Source organism: Hesperophylax consimilis, chromosome 24, assembly GCF_061612785.1.
Source record: "Hesperophylax consimilis isolate HC1 chromosome 24, BYU_Hcon_1.0, whole genome shotgun sequence".
NCBI classification, from domain to species: Eukaryota; Metazoa; Arthropoda; class Insecta; order Trichoptera; family Limnephilidae; genus Hesperophylax; species Hesperophylax consimilis.
In genome coordinates this window covers 25147592-25175583 of record NC_142859.1, presented here as the reverse complement: position 1 = coordinate 25175583, position 27992 = coordinate 25147592, and the positions used below count along the sequence as shown (strand labels likewise).

General features: G+C 33.3%; 1 protein-coding gene across 1 annotated transcript in view; it reads right to left on the bottom strand.

Annotated features, from left to right (window-relative positions):
• The window catches only part of Hr51 (photoreceptor-specific nuclear hormone receptor 51), a 95221-nt gene that overhangs the window by 40668 nt on the left and 26561 nt on the right, over positions 1 to 27992 (bottom strand). The window contains 1 exon segment of the mRNA XM_089646308.1: positions 12993 to 13096. Coding sequence (XP_089502434.1) covers positions 12993 to 13096 — 104 coding nt within the window.

The following is a 27992-nucleotide window of genomic DNA, read 5'->3' as shown; positions in this document are numbered from 1 at the left end:
TTTTTGTCTTATTTTGTGAATTTCTTGAATAAATTAAAAATAATACCATTGCATCAAAATTGTTCCATAACTGATAAATGATGAAAGTTCGTTCTGCCTTTTTTGTGAATAATGTGGATTTGTCAATGATTTTTTTGTTTCAATTTGAAAAAGGTATTGCCGGCTAGAAGTAGTTGCTTTTTCCGAGGGTTTCAGAGAAGGGCAGAAAAATCGCTACACCTTTCATGATACCAAAACTTACCGTTTGAGTGTTTTGATTGCAGGATACATAAATTTTATTTGTTTCATGCACGAAAGGCGTATTTCACGAAAGTCAAGTTAATTCACTAAGAATCTTTTCAGTGACTGCACATGATTAGAAAATCGGGTGGTCCAGTACGAGTATTTCTACAAAAAATCTAGTTTACGTACATCTTACAGAGATAACGTAATTCTAACATGTTTTAAAATTAGTGCGATTAATTTTGGGTTAATTTTAAATATACTACCTACCTACCTACTTATTAATTTTTTACGCCATGTAATACACAACCAACAATAAACAGTCCTCTTGAAAACTTGTGGAAGGCTTTTTGTCTTTCCGCTTTACCTATCACCTTTATGGGTGATTGTAGGTTGTATGTATTTGATATTCTGGAAGCGACGAAGGGGGCGTTTAAAAATGGCTGAATTAACTTATCGTTCACGCGAACGGCTCACTCCGGGCTTTTGGTTTAAATCCTCGGATAAATAAAATTGCTAAGTGAATTTACACACCGCGTGGTTTGGTTCCGTGATTTTATAATATCGTTTCATCATATACATAATATATATTTTTTCAATCAAACGAACGACTGCAAAATACCTTTCCTTACTTAATTAAATTAAAAAAACACGCACAACCACCAATAGTTGCGTTTTGAGTACCACGGGTAAGTAAATAAATATATTTAACTTGAAATTTTCAATAGTGATTTTCAACTTGTTTTTTAAAATGTTTGTATTATTTTTAAAATCTTGAAGTTTAAGAAAATCAATGTTGATTGTTGTAATAATCATTTGGAAATCATGTATTTTTTACTTTTTTATTACTGTATTTAAGTTATAATTCTTCTACGGTTTCAGGCTACAAATCTGTTATAAATAGATAACACACCATTGTTAGCTCTTATGCTATGATAGCTGATATTTTTAATACGCCTTTATTGAAGTGTCAAACTTTGTTAACTAAACATTTGAGCAGTGCATATTTAAGGAGGTCACTCCATAACAGGTTTATGGGTTTGTTGTTTCTTTTTCACTTCTTTAATAAACTTTGTGTATACTTTTTTGTCTTGTTTGCATATATAATTATATTATTTTAAATTAATTTCTTCTTTCTATACTGTACAATCTATTTCTTTTTTCTATATTAAAAAAAAAATATAAGGACTCTGCAACAAGCAATTTCACTCCTTGTCGTATATATATCATATTTTAAGTGGATACTTCAAAGCTACATAACATCTTATTCAGGTATGTTAGAAATTCAACAAATTTAACTTTTTTATTATTATTATTTAATTTTCAGTGACGCATTAGCAGTTAAAAAAAACATTATTTGGTAATGTAGGCATCACTAGGTGCTTACCCACGTTGAAGCTCCCATTTTACAATCTTGAAATTTGTAAAATAAAGTGTATATTCGATAATATAAAATTTAATAAATAAATAAAATAAAATTAAATGAACCTAAGTGAAACATCAAAACATAAATATAATAAAATAAAGCATTAAAAAAGTCCTTAATACAAAATTCTGTAATATGTATGTACATAATTATGAGGCACGGTTGCGTGTAATATGAGCCTTGAATATTTGCTTAAATTTTATTTAAATATATATTTTTTTAAATTACGTCTTATTTGTTGTTAAATCGATATCTTAATTTTGTAGCTGAGATATTTTTTTTCCTAATTTCATCTACTTTGAAGAGTTAATGAAGGCAAAGCACAACATTTGAGATTTTTTGCTGTCGAAGCACACAGATATCTGCCGTCTAAGGATTAAGATCTTAAAGATTATACAAATTTACTAATCAAGGAATATGTCAAGGATTTGACTTAAATAATTTAAGCCTTTTGCTTGGCATATTTCCACATCTTTGTAAAAAAATACTAGCATATTTAGCTTTAATCCTGTCATTGATCACACCCTTTCAATTCTTTCTTACCGTGTCGTCACGTGTCACTTTCAAACCTCACATCATTAAAAAACCTATCTATTCATTTCAATGCGTTTCTTTTTCAGTCTCACGTAATGTGGAAATAATTTATACATGAACTGAAATAATCCCCATTGTGGGTCCTTGAAGGTCCTGCCCTATTGTGCATTGTGCCCTGTGCTTGGCCCCGTGTCCCGTGCTTTGCCACACCTAGTCGGGCGACCACAAAGTGGTTTTGCATATTTGACCAATTACGGAACATTTTTAAACTAACGATGTGACACCTACCCTCCGGTTCAAATCGCTGGGATGCTGTTAACACTTTGCGAACCGAGAAAATACTCGGTGATGTGTAAGGGGTAAACTTTAAACATGGTTTTGAATTTAATAATGTAAGGATACCGTATTTTTGAGATATAATAATTTTTACTTTGATTAATAGTGGCATTTTTAAAACTTTTTTAAATACAGGGTGCGGCAAAACAGACAGCGCAATTTGAGTGCTTTTTGAAGGGCTATTAAAAAATAAACGGCGCAATTTAGAGGTTGGGTCTGTTTTTTATTTTATTTGGTATAATATACCGTTTTACGCATTAAGTCCTGAAAATGATATCAGAAAGATAATAGCCATATTTTGGCACATCTCGACGGGTATAGCGGCGATTTTCTCCCGAATTATATTCTTGAGCTCTTTCAAGGTCTAAAGCCGATTTTTAAAAAATTGGCCCGCTAGGTGGCGACGAAAAAACGGCCATTTTCTAGAACGATGGTAACGACTGAAAATGGCACGACCCTCTCGAAACAATAAGACCCCTCTAAGTTCCCACCCCCACCAAAAGGGATGTACATGCTCTTCAAAACTGCACTCTCTGTTTTGCTGCACCATATTCTGATATGAAATTGTATGTCTTTAAAAAGCGAAACGTCATCAAGTAAATATATATCAGATTATTATATAAAGATATAATATATTATATCTTATCTAAATGTCTTTTTTTTGTAATGGTCAGTTTGATAATGGCTTTGAACGACAAAATAGCTATCATAATAATTAAATTAGGTACCAAAAATAATAATTATTTAATTACATTATATAAAAAATAAAACTGGAATTCTGCGAATTAATAAAAATGAAAATAAATTAATAAAATTTATATTTACTTCAATAAAATAGGTAGGCATCCACGTATATATTTTGTAAATCTCACTTCTTCGTAATATTTACTTATAATGATATAATTTTTCACATCAGCACCATGGTCAGAAGTTAATTTTTGGTGCTCTCAAATTTGCTGAAAAAAATCAATTATTTGAGTAGTAAATATAATTTGTTCAAATACTGTCAAAAAATAATCCCAAGAAATATATTCCAATTAAATTGTAGCCAGTCCTAAAAGTGTTAAGCGAATCCCATCCCCGTAGGCAACCGTAAAGCGCCCGAGAGGGGTTAAAAAAGCCCCGCGCGTGCAAAACGGCTCCAATTGGGCTTGTTATCTTGTCGCCTCGAGGTACACAAATTTCATACAATGATACAATGGCTTGGGCTGTGGTTCACAGGACTAAAGAGCTTGGGACGTGATTATAACCTTTATGGTGTTGAAATAATAGGTCGATGAATTAGTGGCGGGCCACGAGTGATAATGTGACGATCTTTAGATTGGAAATTATCAAAGATGGAAATTATAATTCATTTATTATTAATTTATTTAACGCCCAGAGGGCTTTTACATAAAGGTGGTACAATTTTAATGACAGTTTTGAAACATGAGAGAGAAATATTAAAAATAAAAGAACATAAATTAAAAAATACAGCGATTTGAATGGCTTACAAAAATATAACTTCCATCTAGGAATAGTCTTTAAATAAGTCTTTTACGTAATCCACAAAATTCGCAAAGTTAATATTAAATATATCGACATCACCTAAGTATTGGTTTCCCATAGTGTGAAACCATTGTATTGGAGAGTTTGCAATGTAATTGCGCTCATGTGTGTTGCAGTGGAATAGTGTATTTTGTCGTGTTGTTATTGCAGGTATTCGTAAGTTTATGAGTTGCAGAAGTTCGCGACAGTTGAATTTAGAGTTTAGAATCTTGAATAAAAAAGTTAAGCCGTTTATTTTACGCCTGTCTTCCAATGTGTGTATTTTTTAGAGTATTTAATAAAAAATGATATTGTAAGTCTTCTAGTGGGATATTTAATTTAAAATTTAGGAAGAGCCGACAAGTCACGAAGCTGGCCGAATGGGACGTCACGACGTTCTGTGCAAGAGCGTGTGAAGCATGGTTCACGCTTGCTACGCTAGAGTCGGTTCGCCTTAAGATGTTCCACATAAAACAAAAAAATAGAGTACGTACGTATAAAAAAAAATATATTACCGCAGCTGGATGTCGTATATGTGAATCGAACCACGACCTACTGCCTAAAAGGCAACTACGTTCACCATTACACCAAAACTATTGTAAGAACAGCGGCTTAATTATTATTAGCGTTATACTGAAAATAACAATAAGGTATTTTTGGGCTTTAGAATGTTACGTACATCACATCAGAAATTATATCGTTAAAAAATAATATTGCTACCTACTAATCATAAATTATTAATATAGACATCAGTCAATTTAACCAATTCTCATATTTCCCCAGTACACGTAAAAAAATGACTAATATTGGTTACGGCTAATTTATTAATAATCTCTTCAAGTTATTTATATTCCAGCTTGATTGCACGCCTTTAACGAATTAATTGATAGGTTTCCAAATATTTTTTTAGTAAAATACAAACGTATTATCACGATGTCTTAACACAGGTTCACAAAATATCTAATATTTTCGCATTTCGTCACCGTGTATTGTCTAGGCAAATGCAGGTGCGTGGAAACGTGTTGCTACATATTTGGAATTTACTAAAAGTTTATAAGGAAACAACCTGAAATCCCATTTTTAACCGGATTACCTATAATTTGAAGATATTTTAAATAAATTTGAAATACTCATTCGTGTATTTAAATAACTTTGACTTTTGTCCTTTTCCCCTGTCAATAAAATATATTAAAGCACTTACTTGACTTTCTACTTGATTGCCTGGTAATCTTTAGAATGCTTTGAAAATCACATCTCATAAAAATGCCATTAGTCAATTGAATAAATAAATATGGTAATAGCGTTATAGGGGTGCGAGTGGTTCCATAAAGTGCGGATGTTAGCCTACAATAGCAGTAATTTCATAATGAAGGCAGGTCGAGGGTTGAAAACTAACCCTCACGAAACCTGTAGCTTAATGACATAACATTATTGATTCGATGGGGTAACGAAAAATCATATGATAAAAATATTAAAACAAATGATTTTAAGTGACTACTAGAAAAAAGTGACAGCATGCACACTTCCTGATAAAATATTTTACTTCATCTTTTCCAGAATATTTTCTCCTTAAAAATACCCTTCTCACAGCATCCCTTATTGATACATTTATTTTCCTCAAGGCCTTCTGTGTGGAGGTAACATAAAAAATGCATTAGATTAACTTGATCGATCGAAGTCTACCTCGGGTGTTCCCGTCTGTTTATACCATTATATTATATTTTAGGACTGTTATTAACTGCAATAATTAAATTATATTCAAAATATTTAAGTGCATATAGTGAAATTAAAAGAAGAAATAAAGATAAGCAAAATGATTTTAACATTGCATTTTGGTGAAATTTATTCAATTCTTGCCATAAGGCTATGAACTGTTGCATTGGCATTGAGAAAGGTACGTTCTTAAAAGAATTTATCCATTATTAAATAAATTTTAAGAAAAAAAGTGCATCAAAAAAAATTATGCATTTTTGCATGATGAAAGAAGGGTGAAATTAAAATAATTTTAAATAATGTTATTTTATTATTGCAACTGGGGAGAACGACTGCCCTGGGAACTACCCTAGTTTAAATACACATAATACTATGTAGGTTACAACTATCTCCCCTCAGTTGGACATGCGTATATTTTTATTATTTAATGGGAATATTCGGTTTACCCCTGGGGTGAAAAATTATGCACAGATTTCATGGATATTATATTTAAGTAATTGGTGTATTTGCTACGACGAAAATAAAAGGCGTTTTTGACGTTTCTAAAAATCAGAACACCTTTTACCTAATAGGGTATGATATGTTTTTTTATTCTTGATGCTGGAAAATTAATTTGTATATCTACTCGCCGAAGTGAAAAAAAAGTTTTTTTACAACACCCTTGACAGTTTAACCCTCTGTGCAAATAAGTGACTGCCGCATGCAAAATCATTAAAAATAATACAACCCTTAGTTGTTTGTAGGAGGTAAACCTTTAGTTAAAACACCAGACACGTTTATTGTTTAGTGCCAGGGCTACCACATATCCAAACTTTGATATTATCAAATCATTTACCTGTGTGTTTAATTATAATTATCGATTGAAACAAAATGGTTTTAACAATGTGGTGATAATGATTGTATAAAAGACTCGTAGAATTATTTTGTTGCATCAAATACTACTCATTTAGATATTATTTTAGATTTTCACGGCCAAAATAAATAAATCGTCATTAATTTTTTTTTGGTATCATGGACACTGCAACGCTGTCCGAAACATAGCTAAACAATGAGGAAGCGGAAAACGGAAAAATAACTCAAAAATTAATCATGATAAACACATGTTTCATTTATCTCTTTGTTTTATATATATTTAGCTCATCAAAAGTAGCCCTCTTGAAAGGCTCAATCAATTAAAAACAAAACCAATGAAACACAACCACCAAAACACCATTTTCTTTCATAATGCAATCATCAGGTATTAAAAAAAAACTTCATTCTGATACAGGGATGATCTCTTAAACTCCACCTTTAAGATATCATCATCACCAGTTGATTATTCCAGTTTCACTTAATCTTAATATCTTATCTTCCACTTCATTCCCTTGCCCAATTAAAACTTCGTTCTAAGCATTCTAAGCATTAAATATTTTTACAATTTTTTTTTATTATAACAACTTTTCTTTAACAACTTTTGAGGGGTTCCATATAAATGTAATGTATTATTGAAAAATAAAATACAACTAATTAATCTAACCAGAACAAGATAAATAAAAATAAAAAGATAACGGTGACAACTAGGAATCAAACCCATGATCTCTGTTTTACTGGGACAACGGTAAAATGTAAGATCGATTGGGTTCTGGATTCCATTCCCAGTTGAGGTCGTTAAATTTTTTAAAATTTTTCTGTGTCTTGTTCTGTTTCATGTTTTGTTTAGATTTATTTTCTTCCTCAATGATATTATTATAAAACCTTTTAACATTAGGAAGCCGATCTGAAAATTCGGTGCTTAACTAAACATTAAAACAAAAATTAAATAAATTAAAGCTTACCAAGTTCACTGGGGTATTTTTTCAAAGAGAAGTTACTAAGCATCGTTTGGATAATAATATAAAATTTTCGTTTAAAAACAACATTGATCCCTGAAAGCAGTGCTAAAAAAGACCCCCCAAAGTTTTACTCGGCGCTTGCCACGTATTGCCACGTGCCGGCACTGTGCCGAGGTTGTTCTGCAAACAGGTTTGCTAAAGATGTTATTTAGGCAAATTAGGGATGAGATTTTTACCACGCGCCATCAGATTTGAAGGGGTTGCTTTCGGGAACGATTTTCATTAAACAACCAATTTTAAGTACTTACTAGAACAGTGATAAATGATATTTCATACAACCATGAGGCATAATTTCGTAAAGATTTACGTACAGATTTTTGTGAAAAATCACATCAAGAACGGCGGCTATATAAAAGACTCATATAATTATTTTGTTGCATCAAATATTACTAATTTAGAAATGCTTTTAGATTTTCACGGCCAAAAAAAAATGGAAACTAAATTTGATAATTTTTGGATCATGGACACTGCAAAGCTGTCCAAAATATAGATATGATGAAAATATGCGGAAGCGCTATATGGAAAAATAACTCAAAAATAAATAACGATAAACACATGTTTAATTTCTCTCTTTGTTTCCACAAGATAAACCGTATCCATGAATATTTTTCACGGCACTATATAAACAATTTTTTAATTAATTAATTTATTGTATGCTCTCAGTAATGTACAATATGAAGTTAAAAACGCTTAAAACTTTATTATATTGGCAATAACTTATGCGGTCATACAACGAAATTTCGCTAGTAATCAAACCCTCGAGCTTTGACCCAAACCCTCTGCTGAGCTTTTCAGGTAGGTAAATTCTTCCGAACTCCCTTCAGCTACACAATACACCCCAATAAATGTTGTTCCCATATTCCAAAGACTGAATAAAATGTTACTCTCTGTTCAATGTTCACACCGGGACATAAAAAAACTGTTTTTTTTTTTTTTAAATATGTATTTTTTTAATTCCTGGCAACTGTTTCGCACCAATAGAAGGCAACGTTTTTTTTTAAATATTTTTACTTCGTTCAATTTACTACGACTCAGTCTCATATGTGTTTAAACTCTTAAGGCGATGCACTACGTCGTGTAATATTTTAAATTGAGCCGTTATCAATAACACCTCTTACGTAAATGGCGATAAGGTATAAATTCCCGCTTAACACCATCCGCCTGTTTTGATTTTTGCAAGAAAAAAACATGGCCAAAAAGTGCCTTTTATTTAATTTTGTGGATGTTCAGGCATAAATATTTAATTTTTTTCGATCATTTTATAAATAACTTAATTTTCCACATTATACAATAAAATCATAACCGAAAATGGGTTCGTAAGTAGGAGATTTTGAACTTTAAAGTAGTATTCATAGGCCTTTACATTATTTTTTTCTGGGCTTATAAAAAGACTTATCTAAAAAATTCTCGATTGTTTTAAAGGCCGAGATGTATTCTACTCGCAGTATTTAATTAAAGCATCTGAAATATTTCTAGGCGACCAAATTTTCAAACCAAAAACACATGATTTTGCATTAACATGTATGGCATCGCCTTAAAGGTATATTTTAGGAAATACAACTTCCTTTAAAAATGATAAATTAGTGATTTCGATTACTATTCTACCATATCTCGAATCTAATGAGATCATTTCCTATTTTTTCCTGCTTAACCCCTAAAGCTTCTGACATTTCTGAATGTATTTCTCTTAGGAGAACTGTCACATTACGGATTTCGCGTAATATATTTTCGCATTACATTTTATTTAAAATAAATTCGTAGTTTTTGAACGTATTTACAAATAAAATACTTTTCTTGAAAGCAGATTAAATACTCTGAAAAAGATTTTCGGATTGCATTGCATTTAAAGTTTAAAAAATTTCAGCGTAAATACAAATTAAGACACGCATTGTTTGCATCGTGTAAATTAAAAGACATATAACTAGACAACAGTTACCGTATCTTCACTTTTTTTGGTTCAATAAACAAATATTTATTTAAAAAATTTGCAAGCCTTGAAAAATAGTTATCAATGGCTAATGTATTGTTTCATACATTTTTTTGAAATATTATGGTAATTTTTTAAATGCAAACTGAAAAAGCGGTATTCTTTCTTTCTAACACTGTTAAACTTATATTTCTCACGTAATACAAAAGAGATAGAGACCGTGTCAGGCTGGGATATATGTATATCTCCCAAAAAGACTAATGTTGTTCTGTTAAAAATGTCTCCCAAAATTGCCCATGGAGTTAAATAGTTTATAATGACGGTAAAATTAGTTTTCCGGTTTCAAAAAAAATTACGAAATTATGAGTTTACAGAGAGAACGTATGGAACACACGAGAGATTATTCAGTTTAATTCAAATAATAATAAAAAATATTAGGATGATTTGTGTAGAGCCGTTTTTGTGCAAAATCACATCAAGGGCGTTGTACAAATATATAATACTTTTCTACAATGATCTATGTTATTACTAACTATATATAGAGATAATAAACAGTACCATACTTACCTGGTAGGAATTACAATACAATCATTTGAAAGACACAAAACAGGTTTTGTATTTCACATGGCCACCACGTTAAGCAGCAAATATTAATATGTTGGCTACCATAGACATATGAATATTAGTAGACCTGCCCTAAGTGATTAAAAGCGTATTATCCCCACTCCCCATACCGGTTCCATTGAGCCGGCTGGGCTCGCGTACGGCCTCAAGTGATATTTGAAAACGTGACGTCATCATTCTTGTGCGAACTATGGTCGAGGCATCATCGGTTCATTTTACGAAATAACACGGCAAAATGTTTACTTGTACTATGAAAACTGGTAAAAATAGATGCGAAAAAAGAGAATAAACCCAATTGTCGTATTACATTCCATATATAAGCATTATTTTATTTTATTTTAAGCATATTCACATCGTATAATATGAATCAGTTGTTACTATCACATCGAGAAACGTCTGGACGCGAAACACAAAGTTGGTTGGTTGCTGGGAAGTAAATTATGAACATTTATAAAAGTGTCTTAACTAAATACTCTGAAACTAACTACGACTCTGAATATAGAAGCTGCCTTACTTTTCCGAATTTGGACTTCGCAAATTTGTTCATAACGTGGCGAGTAATTTGCGCTCCCATGTAAAAATGTCTATTCATTCAAAGCAGATTTTACTTTTAAGAAGTAAATGGTGATATTATAATGCGAGATGCCTATTTACTGTCAGATTGATTTATTGACGAATCACAGTCATCTTCACTCCCTTCGTTCTTCAACAGTTGATTTTACCCCTCGCCTTTATCTTCTCGTCTATTAATTCCTACGTCTGTGTTGGCTACTCATTTCTTTAAAACTCATCATACGGGTTTTTCCTAAAAATTCTATCCTCAGCATGATCTGATTAATATAATGAATTCGTAAAAAAACATGAAATTCCGCCATAGGAGACGACCTCATTGTCGAGAATTCGCTACGATTGCTCCTTTGACACAATAATTTAGCGCCTGGCAGAAGGTAGGTACCTACCTGGGAATGACGAATAATGATGGTATTATTAATTAAATTCCAACTCCAGAGAGAAGCAACCGTTACGATTAATTCCCTTGACTTTGTAGCGTATTCGATTCGCTTTGAAGATTGCCAGGGGACACATTCAAAGGTGCCTTCGGTTCATAGATACCAATTTGGCCTAAAGCCACGGTCCAATTAAAGCCCGAGACAGGCGGACGCTGGCAGGAAGCCTTCGTGGGATTGTGGCACTTATCGACACCCCGAAACGCCTCGGGTTATGGATTTGGTACCTATTATTATTTGACAATGCGAAATTGAATACAATTGCTCATCTGCGGTGGTTATTATTTAGAATCTATGGTTATTTTTAATTGGTGAGTTCTAATGACTTTCAAATAACCTAATACCACGTATTGGTACCGTAGAAACTCTAAATTATAACACTTCGTTCAGCGAGTTTTCTTTCCTTTCCAGCAAATCAGTGATGTAGATGTAACTGCGTGCAGTAATGTGTATGAATGTAACTAAATATTAACAAACTAACCAACTAGAAACGGCTGAGACCACGGACAACAACAATAATAATAAATAATAATAATAATAATTGGATGATTTGTATAGCGCCGTTTTTGTGCGAAATCAATTCAAGGGCGCTGCAAGGCTGAACCCGATGACTACATCAAAGACATAAAATATAGTAAAATACATATAGTAACTACATGTAAAACATGCAGTACAAGACGTTTTTCATTGATCATTTTTGTTACATTGGAACAACTATAAAATACAGGGTAATGAAATGAAAATACAAAAAAACATAAAAGACATAAACTATAATATTATGATAAATAAGAATTGCGTTAGAAATAAGGATCCCCCGTGGGCGTGTAAAACAGAAAATGATAGTAAATACAAATATTACGTAGGATAATGTATTGTTTGTGTATACGTCTTGCGTGTGGCCCTCCACGCAAGGTATCGATTCCATGACAGTTGATCCCCTGATAATTGGCCAACTGACAGTTGATCCCCAGGACAGTTGATCCCTTAGACTGTTGATCCCTGGACAGTTGATCCCTCTGCCAGTTGATCACTTGGACAGTTGTTCCCGAAGTATTATTTCTTTTGTACTTCCTCATTGGTAAAGTACGCAGAGAGGATATGCGGATATGACAAAAGTCTATATACTTATATTTACAGGTATCTTGAGTTGACTACACTGACTACTCCTTCGGGACATGGCATTATTAATTGTAATTATATTTGAATAGCGAATTTCCACCCAAGACGTACATATAAGTATATCGAATTTTCTTATACCTACGGCCGATTATGCTCTCTGCATACCCCTTCGGGGACACTTAGTTAAATTAAATATATAAGTACATAGATGTATATATTTCCCTGAACAGACTGCATGTAAAAATATGCCGTATTTTGTTTTTCTACCGTATATCCCCACTGACACTTCGGAGACACTGCATTATTGTTAGTAATAATATTTGTATAGAGGATTTCTTTAAAGACACCTGCAGTATATTGACTTTTGTTATACTGCCGTATATCCTCTCTGCATACCTTACGAATGAAGAAGTACAGAAGAAATAATCCTTCAGGGGATCAACTGTCTGAGGGATCAACTGTCTGAGGGATTAACTGGCACTGTCTGGGGGATAAAAAAATGCAAAAGAAATGTCTTATTCGGGAACTACATAAGGCATGCGGATAGCTTATTAATGCCTTCGGATTACGAAACAGCAGTCACAGTGTCACATTTAAAGGATACCTACCTTATAATAATCTATTGTTGTTGGTTTCTACAAATTAAAAGATAATATTTTTAAATTTAAAATTAATTTCTGACTCACCATCTTTGTTCATCCCCATGGATAGGCACTTCTTGAGGCGGCAGGCCTGGCACTGGTTGCGGTGCGCCTTATCCACCACGCATCTGCCCGTGCCCGCTTGGCATCTGTAAATAATTTATAATGTAGGGATAAACGTTATGGGCAACCTGTCCACGTCAGCAATATGCATTTGCGTATAGAAAACCGCTCAAATTGGTAGTATATATTAATTTACACGTGGTTCTGAAAGGATATATATTTTTTAAGCCAAATACGAGGCGTATCCAGAAAGTAAGTGTACTGAGGCTCTCACGACGGAATGAATTTTATTTTCGACATGTTGGCTACACTTACGTGTAGCCTGACTCTTCCCCTCCGCAACGAGACCGGTTCAAGGTCAATATGTTGAGAAGTGTCGACGCGACAACACGTTTCGTGAAAAATGTCAATCCAATCTCCCGCCAAGTGCGAAATACGCGGCATCATCCGTTATCTCGTTTGGAAGGGAAAACCTCCGTTTGAGGTTTATAATTTGGTGAAAACTGCATATGGTGATAAAACTATGAATCGTACGAGTATGTACAAGTGGTATCGCGAGTTTAAAAATGGTTCTCACCTCTTCACCCTCCGCCAAAAAGTTCAAAACCACAATTTCAGCCAAGAAAATTATGGCATCCGTGTTTCGGGACTGTCAAGGCATAATTTTGATTGAATATCTGCCTCAAGGGGTGACCATCAACTCTGCAAGATACTGTGAGACCCTAAAAAAATTACGAAAGGCGATTCAAAACAAGAGGAGAGGCATGCTGACAAAGGGAGTCAGCCTGCTGCACGAGAATGCCAGACCACACACGGCCGACGCAACGAAGGAACTGCTTGCTTCGTTTAAATGGGATGTCCTAAACCACCCCGCGCATTCCCCTGACCTAGCACCTTCAGATTTTTATCTCTTTACCTCCCTGAAGCTGTACATGGGTGGAAAAAGGTTTTCAACCGACGAAGAGGTAAAGGGGGAGGTGGAGAAGTGGACGATGGGGTTGGCGGTAAACTACTTCGAGGAAGGCATCAAAAAGTTGATACCCCGCTTCACCACCTGCATTGAGAGGAATGGCGACTATGTCGAAAAATAGCTTACATATACTTTCAATAAATAAATTTGTAACCTACAAAAATTCAGTACACTTACTTTCTAGATACGCCTCGTACATCATCATAATTTAAAACTGGTTTTACATGAATTATGCAGGCCGCAATGAAAGATTTTTAGGTACAAGAAAGACTACAGATTATTTATTTATATCGCTAACGACTTTCGGCTTGAAAGTTGTATGACTTATAGTATAAGACTTTACCTATGACATGAAATTAGAATTCGTTAAGTAATAAAGAGCCCTTATGAGCGTGTAAAAAAGCAAATAATATAAAATAGAAGATAAGAACATAATACGTAAATCACAAAACAAACAATAATATCCTGTAATAAATACAATATTGCAATGATAAAAATATATATTTCTAAGAAATATACTATAAGAAGCAATCAATTTTTCGTCTGAATGCCTTATTACTGATGTTTAATATTCGTGTTGATGACAGAAGATAATCGAATTGTTGATTTAGCAATAGTAGGTAAAGCGAGCACTTCTGTAGTTAAAAGCATAGGCTAATTGGTCATACAGGCAGAAGGAAGAACACAATATTTACTGACGTTGTCTTTGATAGTCATTAGAAACATAAAGACAACGCTCTTAAAAACGGAAGAGTTCTAGAAGAAACCCGGAAGCAGTTTGAAGAAATGAGTGGTGGTTTACCAACCCTTCCGAGCTGCCGGGGGGAGAAATTCTAGAATGCCCAATAAGAAGTTAGTTGAGTCAGAAGAGAAATCCGAACAGCATTTCTTCCAAACTTTTTCTAATATGAGGAAATTTTCAACCTCACAAAGATTCCAAATTGTCGAGTCACTCTTCAGTGAATAATGGATTTTCTCAATTTTATTTTATTTTAGCACCTTCCAAGATCCTAAGAAGTGATAATCGACATTGTAAAAAGTGATCCCATGTTTATTTACATCAAAATCAACGCTACGGAGCCAAAATCTGACAGGGCTCCCATAATTGGCAGGGCATTAATAAAAATAGTCTAATAATGATCTTCCATATTAAAATACGTTTCATAACACTAGCTTGATTTGTAAAATGGAACTAGTGGCGCCATCTACCTATGAGCTATGATAATTCAATCAGTAAATCCAATATAGTAGAAGATTTTATATTTGTTGAGTATTGTGTTTTTGCAAAATTTTCTCCAAAACGCTAGTCAGTGAAACTGATAGTAAATTTGACTTTTTAATAAGAAATACATATTCATTTCACAATTAATTTGTTCTATTCTGTTAGTTTACTAGATTCATTGTATAGCCAGTGGCGCTTTTGTGTGGTGTCACATAAAGAAAAATCTTTAAGAAATATATTATATATTTCTTCAATCAAAGAAACATCATTAATTTTAGTCAGCAACTGGATCTAAGGCAATCGATGATTTTTGTCACTTAGATGTCAGATATTTAGTACTTTATATATAACTAGCTGACGTGTACCCGGGGTTGCTGATATATAGACATATACCATCACATCTTTTTCTGAAGGCTCGTTCAAGATATACAATTCCGTAATAGGTACATTATGTTGATGTAAATTATTATTATTATTACAGTAAACTCACCTTTGTATGTCATATTAATAATATTATCAACAAGGCCCTAAAGACTCTTGACTTTGTTTTGAGATCTGCAAAAGATTTCAATAATTTAGGAACATTTATTATGTTATATAAAACCCTTGTCAGATGCCAACTTGAGTATACGTTATGGTCTCCATTTTTCAATATTCATTCAGATAACATTGAAAAGATTCAACGGAAGTTTCTAAGGTTTATAAATTATAAATTGCATATTCCTATACAAAACATAAATTACAATTACCTCTTGGATAAAATGTCTCTATTGAAACTTTCAGAAAGAAGAATAAGCACAGATTTAATACTGTTACAAAGAATACTACATTTTAAAATTGACTGTCCCGAATTACTTCAATGTATCAATATCCATGTTCCCAAAAAATCATGCCGACATTTCTTACCTTTTTACTTCAATAACACCAGGACACTAGCTTACCAAAATTCTCCGATTCCGAGACTTCACAATCTCGGAAACAAATATTCTGATCTGGGTGATATATTTCATTTGAAAATTAATCAGTATAAATGCTGTATATTCTATCACTTTAATTCTTCTAGACACAAATAGACCTATGTACCCATATAACTTCTTCGCTTCTACTATTTTGTTTTGTTGAATCTTTTAAATTCAATTATATGCGTGATGATTCATTTTTGCCATTATGTTTACATTCTTCTTTATTGTATTAATTTTGTGTTTACTCTGATACAAAATGCTTGTATTTTTTTAAAGAAAATCCCACTAGGTCGTGTAGTAAATAAATAATAAATAATAATATATCTTATGAGGTTCAGCCAGCATTTGCAATGTAAGCGCCCGAATAATCATTTTTACGACTTGATTACAAAACAACGACATTTCTCTACTTTCAATAAATATAATTTCCCGAAGAAATCCTCCAAAAGATAGTGAACACTATGTCAAAATACGTTAAGTAGTTAAGAAAAACTAAGCGCACAAACGACGGAAAGCGACATTATTTCATACTACAGGGTTTTCCAATAAGAGGTGTTATTTTGATATTCAATCGTAAAAGATCAATGGTGTCGTTGCTTGTGTGGCACGTAGCGCCGTCTTGTTGAAAAAAAAACGTTGTCTAAATCAATAACATCCCATACCGACCATAAAAAATCATTAATCATCTCTCCGTATCTCCATTCACCGTAACTGTTGCTCCAGCCTCATTTTCGAAAAAGTAAGGTCCAATGACTCCGCCGGACCATAAACCGCACCAAACACGTTGAAGATAAAAAGGCTTTCCAACAATAATTCTTGGGTTTTCCGAGCCCCAGATGCGACGATTTTGCTTGTTGACAAAGCCATCGAGGTGGAAATGGGCCTCATCACTCAAGATGATTTGTATTTGATTCACTCAAGTGAATTTTAATAATTTCAATGCGTAGTTGAGGAGTGTATCGTTCCATTTTTATTAATGACCTAGTTTCTACTTGTCAAATGACAAAAAATGAAGCTTCAAAAGTAACATCTACCGAAATAGCGGGCTATTCAAAATAACACCTCTTATTGGAAAACCCTGTATTTAGAGATTAACCGATTAAAATCGCAACATTCTCTTTATGCTCGGAGATTGATCGATATCTAAGATCGCCCTAAATTGAGCTCTTACATTATTCCTATGGAAGTCTACTACAATAGACTTTTTATTTAGCCCAATAGAAACAATTTACACTTTAAATAAACAAAAATACATATTTCAATTGTGAAAACTACAGCAAAAATAAAGTCTATCCTTTGCAAGCAACGTGACAACACCCTCCAGATAATATAATATATTAATGATATTCAGTTGAACTCTTCCTCCAACAACTTACAAGTAGGATGGCGAATAAGTGTAACTAAAAACCACTCTGGTCTATGGATCATCAAATAATATGACATTTGTATTTGATCCCCAATGTAGGCCCCTTACGGAAGGGGGAGAAGTGGATGCAGATGGGGGATTATAAGATCGTCAATCAAAAAGGATTACTTGTTCTCGTATATTTAGGGTCACGCATTTAAGAATTGTCTTGTTTTTACCATTAATTTGCTAATATTTTCGAAAGACTGTAAAATAATTATCATATATTATCATACACTGCGTTTGCACTTTTTAATATTTTGATATTTAAAACTGTTATTTCGTGGTGGAATTCCATAATAAATATATATATATATAAAGAAATATTATAAAATTATAAATAATAAATATATATAAATTATAAATATTTGAATTATATAAAATCCATTAAAATATTTTTACCTAACCACACAATAGATTCCTAATAGGCATAATTATCATAGTTCTATAAATAAATTCATTTGATTTTAATAGTTAAGAATTAGCTGATAGCCTTATGTTGGGTAAATCCTTAAATTGATAGTATAATACTTATTTGGGAAATATCATATTTCACGAAAAAACACCTCATAATTCAAACCAACCTATTATGTTAACCCCTCCCCTCAATGTAATTTGCCTATGCATATAAACCCTAGTTTAAGACAAAAATTGTACCAGTCTGAAGATGGCCCTAACAGGCTGAAACCGGTCAAGGTCAAGGAAAAACAAATGGAAAAAGTTTAAAATTGTTTTCTTTATATATTATATTTATATACTGCGGTTTAAAGCTAATGAATCCGCCTATTTTTCATCGTTTATGCCATATTTTAGGTTCTATAGATTTGGCACATTATGGGAAACTAGGCATAATATGCTAAAATAGCTCGAGTGGATATAACATATTAATTAGGTACGCTTTAACATAATTTATGATACATTTCAAATTAAATATTTATAGTACTTTTACCACATCTAGATATTGCCGAGCTTTAGGTTTAAAAAGATGAAAACGACATTCTGATCCCGGCTTGCATAAATAAATTATGTAATTTCGCAAATAATTCATTAAAAATAATATATATTATACTTGTGGCACGTTTCATAAAGGAAAATACTTTCAGTATCACCTTGATGTAATACCACCATTCATAATTGAAAAGTTGCTTGAAATGGCTTCAGCCGCATGATTATTAAATTACACATCTGCCCTGATGATGGACACTGCAATGCTGTCCGAAACGTTGGATAAAGAAGGAGCGCGGCATAATACCCCAAAAACAAATCACAATAATACTTTTGGCCGTGAAAATCTCAAATCATACCTGTATTTGAATAGCCAGGTAAACCCCCTCCTTCCTCTTCGCTATCTCCTCCCCCTCGCTACTACTTTCAACATAACAACATTCCCTAATTGTGGATGCTATAGTCTCACTAGCTCCAGACGGTTGGAAACATTTGGGACTCTTGTGCGGTATTCACATAAAAAAAGTATTATCATGAATTTTAAAATTTAAATAAAATAAATCACGTGATTTGTTTAAAATTACACCACTAAGCGAGGATTCAATTATTATTTTTGGTTTTAGAATTGTTTGATGACTACACATAATACCTACTTCAAATATCATAATATTATCCACGCTTTATTTACTGTCAGAGCATCCCTAATCCAAGCCACCAATTAAATCCCCATTGCACCACATGCCCGTTACTCCACTGCAACATGTGTAATTTTATGATATAGAAACATATTTGGACAATACAACTTGTAACTTGTAGCTTGTAGTGTAATCTGCGCATCTGATCCCAAGTGTGCTTGATAAATCCCTGTTTACAATAACAAAACACTCTTCATTTTTCGTAAAGGGGGACCTATCCATTATTATCCATATAGTTTCATAACACGGAGAATATCGTAACATAACAAAATGGTACTAAACAGACTGTAAATGCTGGCTTCCTATTGGGGGTACCATGGGTAAGGATTTGCAAATGAAACACAGACTTCACGAATGTCGTCCGACAACTGACTAGTTGGGCCAATTATTCCATTATTTATTGGAATAAAAACAGTTTCTACACGTGTTAATGTAGAGCAATAATTGTTATCTCTAAGCAAGATGTATGAGTGCATCGAGGAACCTAGAAATATTACCGAAATTTAATTACAATTTTTAAATCCCATTTGACATATGACACTTATCCGGTGATAACTTCATTAAGGATGTGTGATAACAGATAAATATTTATTTCCTTTATTAATTCAATTACTATTAAGGTATATCAATCTGCTGTCAGGTACAGCAGCGAAATATCGGACAGCCAACCTCCTTTGGATTATCAATAATTAGGTAATCTTGTATTAATTTGTCGCTTCTCAAAATATAAGTTTTCTTTCCGGATTTATCAATTTTCAGAAGAACTTAATTAATAACCCTGTCTGTCCAGGATACTTTGAGGATGCTCCTTTAAACCAGTAGTAAAATACAGTTGGAGTCTTGATCTTGTGGTATAACTTTTTTATGATGTGAGGTTTCATTTTCTAGTACCTTAATCGAGTTTTAAGTTGGATTTATTTAAGTCTCGAAAATGGTTCGCTGCTACCAACTGCTGACTAAAGTCTTTATTCCTTTGCCATAATTCATTTTATTCTTTTGCCATAATACGTACAACTGGCTCCAGCAGATATTTATTCCAAAAGATTTTGAAAAAATAAAGATTGTGTATAATTACGTAAATTTTCAATGTGATGTAGATCTCTCAGGTAAATGCTTATCTTAGTGTCCATATTTCCCCGCCGTATACAACTATGATTATAAAATTTACTACTCAACCCTTCCCTTCCCCATTTCCAATTCCTACTCACCCCTTCAGCCTCGTAACATTTTCAAAATAATACGTAAAATATTAGGAGGAACAACTTTTTCTTTTTCAAAAGATGAAATTGTAAATTATTAATTTGAAATATTTATAAATCGGTCCCAATGGTCGATTGGTTTAAGATGCCTGTTTCTTGTTCTGTTTCGTGTTTGGTTTATATTTATTAGTATTATTTTTCAATAAAATATTAGCACCTTGGCTTCGAGACGTAGGTAGATTTTTAGTCGATACCTTTGTGTTACTTGCTTCGTCAAAGAGCAAACATAATAAATTAGAGTTCAACATTTCGATTAAGCTCTCGTTTATTGAATCACAGCAACCTCCGATAGGGTACAATTCAATTTAAAAGCTGACATCTGCATGCCACGGTGGCCGTTCATCCCTTAATTCAGGTTTAATCCACTTGTTATATAATTGTTTCCCGCCCCAGACGAGGGGTGGTTCGGGATCATCTGGTGTAAATATTTTTTTCGACACTTTCATAAATTCACTTGATGCAAATGAGATATTTACTTGTTCAGGGGTTGCAGAACGAGGGATCAACTGAACGCAGTAAATTATTCCTATTTTAAGGCTTGCATTTTTTGAAATATTTCATATCGCGTTGTCAGCTTATTGATCCATATCAAAGATGTTATTTTGATTTATTATTTAATTTCACTTCCATAGAGTAGGAAATATATAAAATGTATATAATGGACTGAACATGGAACCAAGAGACCCATACTGTAGGAGGGAGGAAACACAGAGGCTGGCACATAATTCCACAGCCGATTGGTTAAACTCAAGAACGAGTCGTAGAAACGATCCGTTCTCATGTGACAAATTGCAACCGCGTAAATATTTTGGGCGTGCGTTTGGCGTATTTCTGAATTATGCACCGGTGCTGAAGGAGCATTCGGCGGTTCCACGGAGCATCTTCGATTGTAATACCTGTAGAACAAGGGCAACATACCTACCTGACACCTGTATTCTAAAGATTGCAATCTGCTTGTTAAGATAGGGGAATCTATTCGGATTCAAATAAACCCCCCATTTCTGCACGTCAAGGGGTTTTTTCAGGCATTTTGGTGCTCTAGACCAAAGGTGGTTGTCAAATTTAACAGTGGCGCGCTTGTAATAATACTAATAAATTAAATTTTACTAAACTTACCAACAAAATGATTTTGAGTTATGTTAATTAAATTAAAGAAAATGATAGAACCTGCAGACAGACTCCCTTGTGGCAGCTTTGCGTAGCCACTGTTTTTTTGTTAGTATTAAAATTCTGGTATTCTCTTATAATAATAAAAAAATATTATCCTTACTGTAACATATTGTTATGTTACCCTAATAAACTGTAACATATATACTATATGTTAATATTATCATAAGGAAGACTAGTTTTCAGAGACATATGGAAGTAATGAAAAGCATGGAAATGAACCCGCAAATCAGTCGCTTAAATATTTGCTCTGTTTTGATCGAGGTTAGTAAAATTGTACCCAATTTTCATCTTCCTCGCTAGGAAAAACTCTGTTGTGACATAAATGATGTTGTAAACTGAAAATATTTGCACACTTTCAATTTTTGCCAATTTCCTGATAAAATATTATTCATTCAGAATATATCGAAAACTGGTTTTATTTTCCAAATATATATCAGACGGAGTATGATAATATCGGTATCAATATCAATATTTGTACTAACACGTGTTCCGCCGTCCTCATTAGACACTCGCTTTTAACTTTCTGTTTTGTATGTAATGTTCGAACAATATTATTTAGTTTTATACTATATAGGGGAACCGTTTGAATCAATACGTAGTTTAGTGTTTTCAGGGGTAGTTAATCCCGCCCTCGGGGACCAGTGACAGTGCCTACACATGGTAGTGCCTACAGAGAGGGTAGGTAGGTACAAGGGAGTTTCTAGAGCGCACGCAGGCATTTAGTCCTGCAAACAGTGGTGACTTACTTCTTGTTTCCAAGCTTTCAAAATTGGATTTATACTCGGAGAAAAAATACCCTGTTAAAGTGATAGCATGCCAATTTTCTCATGTAATAATATTTTTTTGTTTATGCACGTGTTCTTTTCTAATAAATGTCATTACGAAATGCGACAATATCAGTATTTGTACGAACACGTGTTCCACCGTCCTCATAAAACATTCGCTTTAAAATGATTCCAACTTTTTTCGGAAATCTGTCAATTCATTCGTTATTAACAGGAAAACGAATAATTCGACCAGATTTTAAATAAATTAATAGTATTCTATATCAGTAAGTTTTCTCTGTGTAGATATTAACTGTGGATATCTCCTATAGACGAGTAAATCAAATAATTACCTGTAAGGTACTACTGGGGTTGCGTTGTTTATTTTGTCTATACTACCGCACTACATGAAGGTAGTGGGGACTATGGCATCCTTAAATTGGAAGGTATATTATGAGGTTAAAGAGAGTAGAGGAGGGAAGAAAACTACAAATTATTTGGGAAGAATTTGACTATTCAGTATATATATTTAGTCGGTAAAAATAGTCTATTTCAAGATTTTGACTCGTGCGTTTTCACCAGGGCGATACTGAGAGTACCTGCTACTCTGGCTATAGGTATTCAGCACAGAAAAAACAACATTTGATGTCTACATGGACATGAAACTTAAGTCTTGTTTTAAATAAAACCTTTTTGTATTTCGTCTGTCTGTAAATTTGTTGGTACATTCAGTTTCTGATTCAAGATAGTGGCCGCTTTAATGGTTCAGTAAACATTGTTTTCAAATGTGAAATCGTCGTATTTATAAGGACTTTTTTACTAGCATTTTTCAATGTAATCGTACATAAAGAGATTTTAAAAAAATAATAGTCATTACGATAGTGACGTTTCTTTGGACAAGTTATAAAATTCCTAATTTGAAATATTTTTTTAATATAAGTAAATGGTTTTTACAAATCTTACGATTTCAGAGGAAATTTGATTTTGATTTATTAAATAAGAGAAAATTGGAAACGTATTTTATTAGACGCGATGTCTACTATTCACGGAACTACTAGTTTAGCATATAAAACTATATTATGATTCTGTTTAATATTCCAAAGGATGCGATGGGCCTGTAGTTATTGTACGTCGTGGGTTATTTTAAGTAGGGTTAACACTTAGAGAACTACTGGTGCATAAAGCCACATGTCACACCGTACAGAGTAATCCTGCTATCAATAAACCCCCCCCCCACCCTTTCACCCGTCTGCAACCACTCTACCCCAAGCAATCACCCCTCTTCCCACCCTAAGGATAATTCAATTCATTTACGTTTTGCGTATTGTATTATATCAACACGATATCACCTTTTAGCAGAAGTGGCCAGAAGCTAACAAAAAGGTTTATTCGGTAATGTAGCATCATTGATTCCTTAATTACTACTTGAAATAAAATGTCAAAGATGAGAACGAATCATAGCAATAACAATTGTCTACTTACTTTCACGATATTATCCACTCGAGTGATTTTTGGAATACTATGCCTAGTTTCCAAAAATCGTTTAGAGCAATCACTTGCCATAATATGCCAAATTTATAGAACCTAAAAATATGTGATGGACGTTAAAATCTAGGTGGATTAATTGGTTTAAAAACCGCAGTAAACAGTTCCAAATTAATATATTGAGAAATGTTTTTAATTAAATGATATGTTAAATTTACATGACACCAATCGCTCGAGTGGATCCAAGCTTTATTTTTTATCACAGGGATACCGCAATCAAAAGATTTAAATATTTACAACGCACCTACGAATTTATTATTATTACCAGCGTGGACCCAAGAAAAATCTCGAGTTATTTTAATTGTTGAATTTGTGGAACTGGGAGTTTATGTAAAGAACACATCAGAACAGAGACAATTGCTGGAGAATGACCAAGAAAAAATGTTCACGATTAATCAGAAGTTATGGGTAAGCACTTTATCGCTTTGCTCAATTATAGACACATCTGTTTAAATTTTGAAAATGGCAATAATATAATTATCCGTTAAATTGTTATTTTATCGATAGATATTTTATCGCGCATCAGAATTCTTGGCATAATCAGTTACAAATTTGAGAATGACACTTAAATTCAAAACAAATCCGGGTACATTGTACCAGAGCTAGTCACAACCACAGACAGACTCACAACCGAAATTAGTGTGTTTATTATAATAAGTACCCACATACGCAGGTATTTTATGATGTTATGGAACAAAGTGCTTTCTAGGATTTTTTAAATACATACATATTATTTAAAAGAAGACAACATTTGGTATATATATATATATATATACAGGGTGTTAAGGGGCGTACCTGACATACTTTAACCAGTGATTCCTGACGTAATTTGGAGTAAACTTTTGGTCTCCAGTCACTTTTTACATTTTTTTATTTTCCTACGATAACATAGAAAATCAAAAGGAATTGGACAGAGTTGATGTGAGGGGTTGGGCGTTTAGTCAGCCGAGGGACCAATGTCAAAAATGTTTTCGAAAAAAAAAGTTTATATTTAATATTGAACAAATTACTGCAGACCAAAACATTTCTTACTCCAAATAATGTCTGGAATCACTGGTTAAAGTAAGTCAAGAACGTTCCATACGCCAACGTCCGCTGGCTGTATATACGTACCCTGTATATACAACCAGCCGCACTGTGACATAAAAATCTGGATCCTTTGAAATTAAAGCTTTAACTAGGAGAAGAGCTAGTAGCCTATTAAGAAATTAATAAATTAGAAAGGTTAAGATTTTTAAAAAAGCCGTTTTTAAAAATTACTTGTCAAACAAGTAGTGTTCTGGAATCCCACAAGGATGTCGCATTGGTACACATTAAAATAAGCCCCTCTCAACTCAATTAAGTAATCTAATCAAAATCGGTTGACATAGAAAGCTGAGAAACACATGTTTTAAGACAACAAGGAAATGAAACATCACACAAATCCGCCGCTTATTATCAGGAGACATTAAAATTCACCGCGGTTGATCAATATTTGGGCATATGCGGTCCACCTCGTTCCACCTACCTCCGTTAGGTAGGCGAGATACGGCACCGGATGTTTAAACATGTTGGCGAATAGCACCAGCTTCTGCTTCTGATAATCCTAGACTATTTTCCACTTGGAGCTTGCTTATATAACGAAATACTCGTGAGCATTTACGAGTATGTCTTCAGGATGCAGAAAGTCTATGAAATATGACAGTTTCACTTCTTACTTACAGACGAAATTTTTTTAACGGGATATTTCTTCGTAAGATTCCTACTGACTTCAACGCTGGAAAAAATAATGAAAAATGGGGGGAGGGGGTAAAGGAAGAAAGTAAGGTTTGTAAAAACCTGATCGTTTAGATCTTGATTAAAATCAATGAACTCTAAAGCAACATAATGTGCTCACAAGAGTGCTCGAGTAAATAACTGGAATATGAGTGATAGCGTTCTAGTATAGATTTCTCGAACTCATTTAAAAAAAATCGTACCTCTTAATTAATTAATAAGGAGACATATGAACTGATTCACTAATATTTTAAGGATTTATAAAAACTGCCTAAAATGCCATATTATGGCGTGCGATCACTCAAGACGTTTTGAAAACTGGGCATAATATGCCGAAAATCACTCTAGTTTCTAAAGAAATTATAGAAATATGAAGACAGCACGCATAAGGACAACGCCATCACAACAACTTACAATCTGCCCCGTAACAGGAATCCACAGCGAGAAGGACTGTGAAAGTGAATATAAAGAATTTCTATTTTGTATTATAAAATGGAGGCCTCAGCACGGGTAAGCCACCTAGTGAGGCCAACATGACTAAATTGTACTAAGAAATTTAAAATATTGTCCCAAATAAATAAATAAATATTACACTACAACTAATAATATTTAAAAAAAATGTATTTCAAATAGGCACTAATACAAAATAAAAGCAATACCGTACTGCGATCATGATCGTCATGATGAAACTTATTTATTACTCAAGAAATAAATGTACACTCATTATCACAATGTTCCAGGATTTTGAGCAATATGTATATTCACCTGAGTGATGAATTACTGTCAACTCAATTCATCCTTAAGCAGTTAACGATGCTAAATCTAATTTGACTTCAGCCATTAAAAAACTTTTCATTTCGGTTGTTATCGCATGGTTGACATTTTTTAATATGAATACCGTACAAGAGTCCCAACTCCTCCCAACCGTCGGACTGTGCCACAGTGGGACTACGGCATCCTACATTAGTGTAATTATGAGGCTGAGGTAATGAAATGGGAAAGAGGAGGGTGAGGGAGTACCTGACTATTCAGATCTAGTCACCAAACCTGCCTTAAGACATTTCAAGCAACGCACGTTTTGATTCTGAATGGTTTTCTTTCATCAGGGCGATAATGAAAGTATCTTCCACTCTGGAACGTACTGAAAATTTTCTAGGTATATATTATTTTAAACGAAACCTCTGGATTTGTTGTCGACGACCTAATCCTTCCACCGCAGGGGCCATCGAGGCGGTAAATGAAAGCATTTTTTACAACAGCAATTTATTTGAAAGTAGTTTTTCAGGCGAACAACTTTGAGAAATAGTCCAACATTACACACTCTCCACAATTCAGTGGTCGTACACGAGCTTGACGTAGGCAGGAAGTGTGGTAGTAGTTAGTAGTGTACCCGAGAGCACAAAGCCTTTGTTCCTCGTCAGAAGTGACGGCTGGTGAACGTTGCTTGCACAGCTGAACTGAGGCTGTGATCTGAATAGAAATGGAGATCCCTTCCACGAGATCAGTGCCAAGAATTGTAATGTCTATATCTACCGAATGCTATACTGTTATACTCAAGACGGTGGTTTCGTTTGTTGTACCACAAGCGTTAAATGGCCATTTTCGCCAAAGTTTTAAAGCTTAACATTATGTTACTTTTATGTTTTATTTTTGAGTTATCCCTTTTTTTTCAAGTTTTCTTTTTTTTCAGTGCAGAAATTTTGAGACTAACTACCGGCGAGAAAAGGATTTTTGCCCTCGCGGTAAATTAACGGGCCTTATAAATAAACCCTCAATTTAATAATGCTTTATCTATTTGCCTTGATCATTTATCAAAAATATACAAATAATTTTTTAATGCAAAAATTTTCGGGTTTTGTTTTTAATTAATTCGCACTTTACTAAAGTTTATGAAAAAACTTATTAATTTATTGGTAAAGCTTGCAATCCAGTTTTTAACTGGAATTACCAATAATTTGAAGAGATTCATAATAAATTAGCAATAATCATTTTTCATCGTGCATAATATGTACTTTTTATTGACCAGAGTACCAATGGAGGGTAATAATGTAGATTTTTAAGTGAAAATCTTCAATTTAACACTTTAAAGTGCAAAAATTGTTGCTAGGGCAGTTTAGATATGTACAATCAAATAATATTAAAAAACTCCATGAGTAATATAATCGTATCCGTGTAAAAAAATCCAAATAAAAACTAACTAACGGATTTTACACCAGAAATGATAAACGTGATTTTTTCAATGCTGGTGTACATTTACGTAAAAATATGTATATTTTACAAAAAATATACA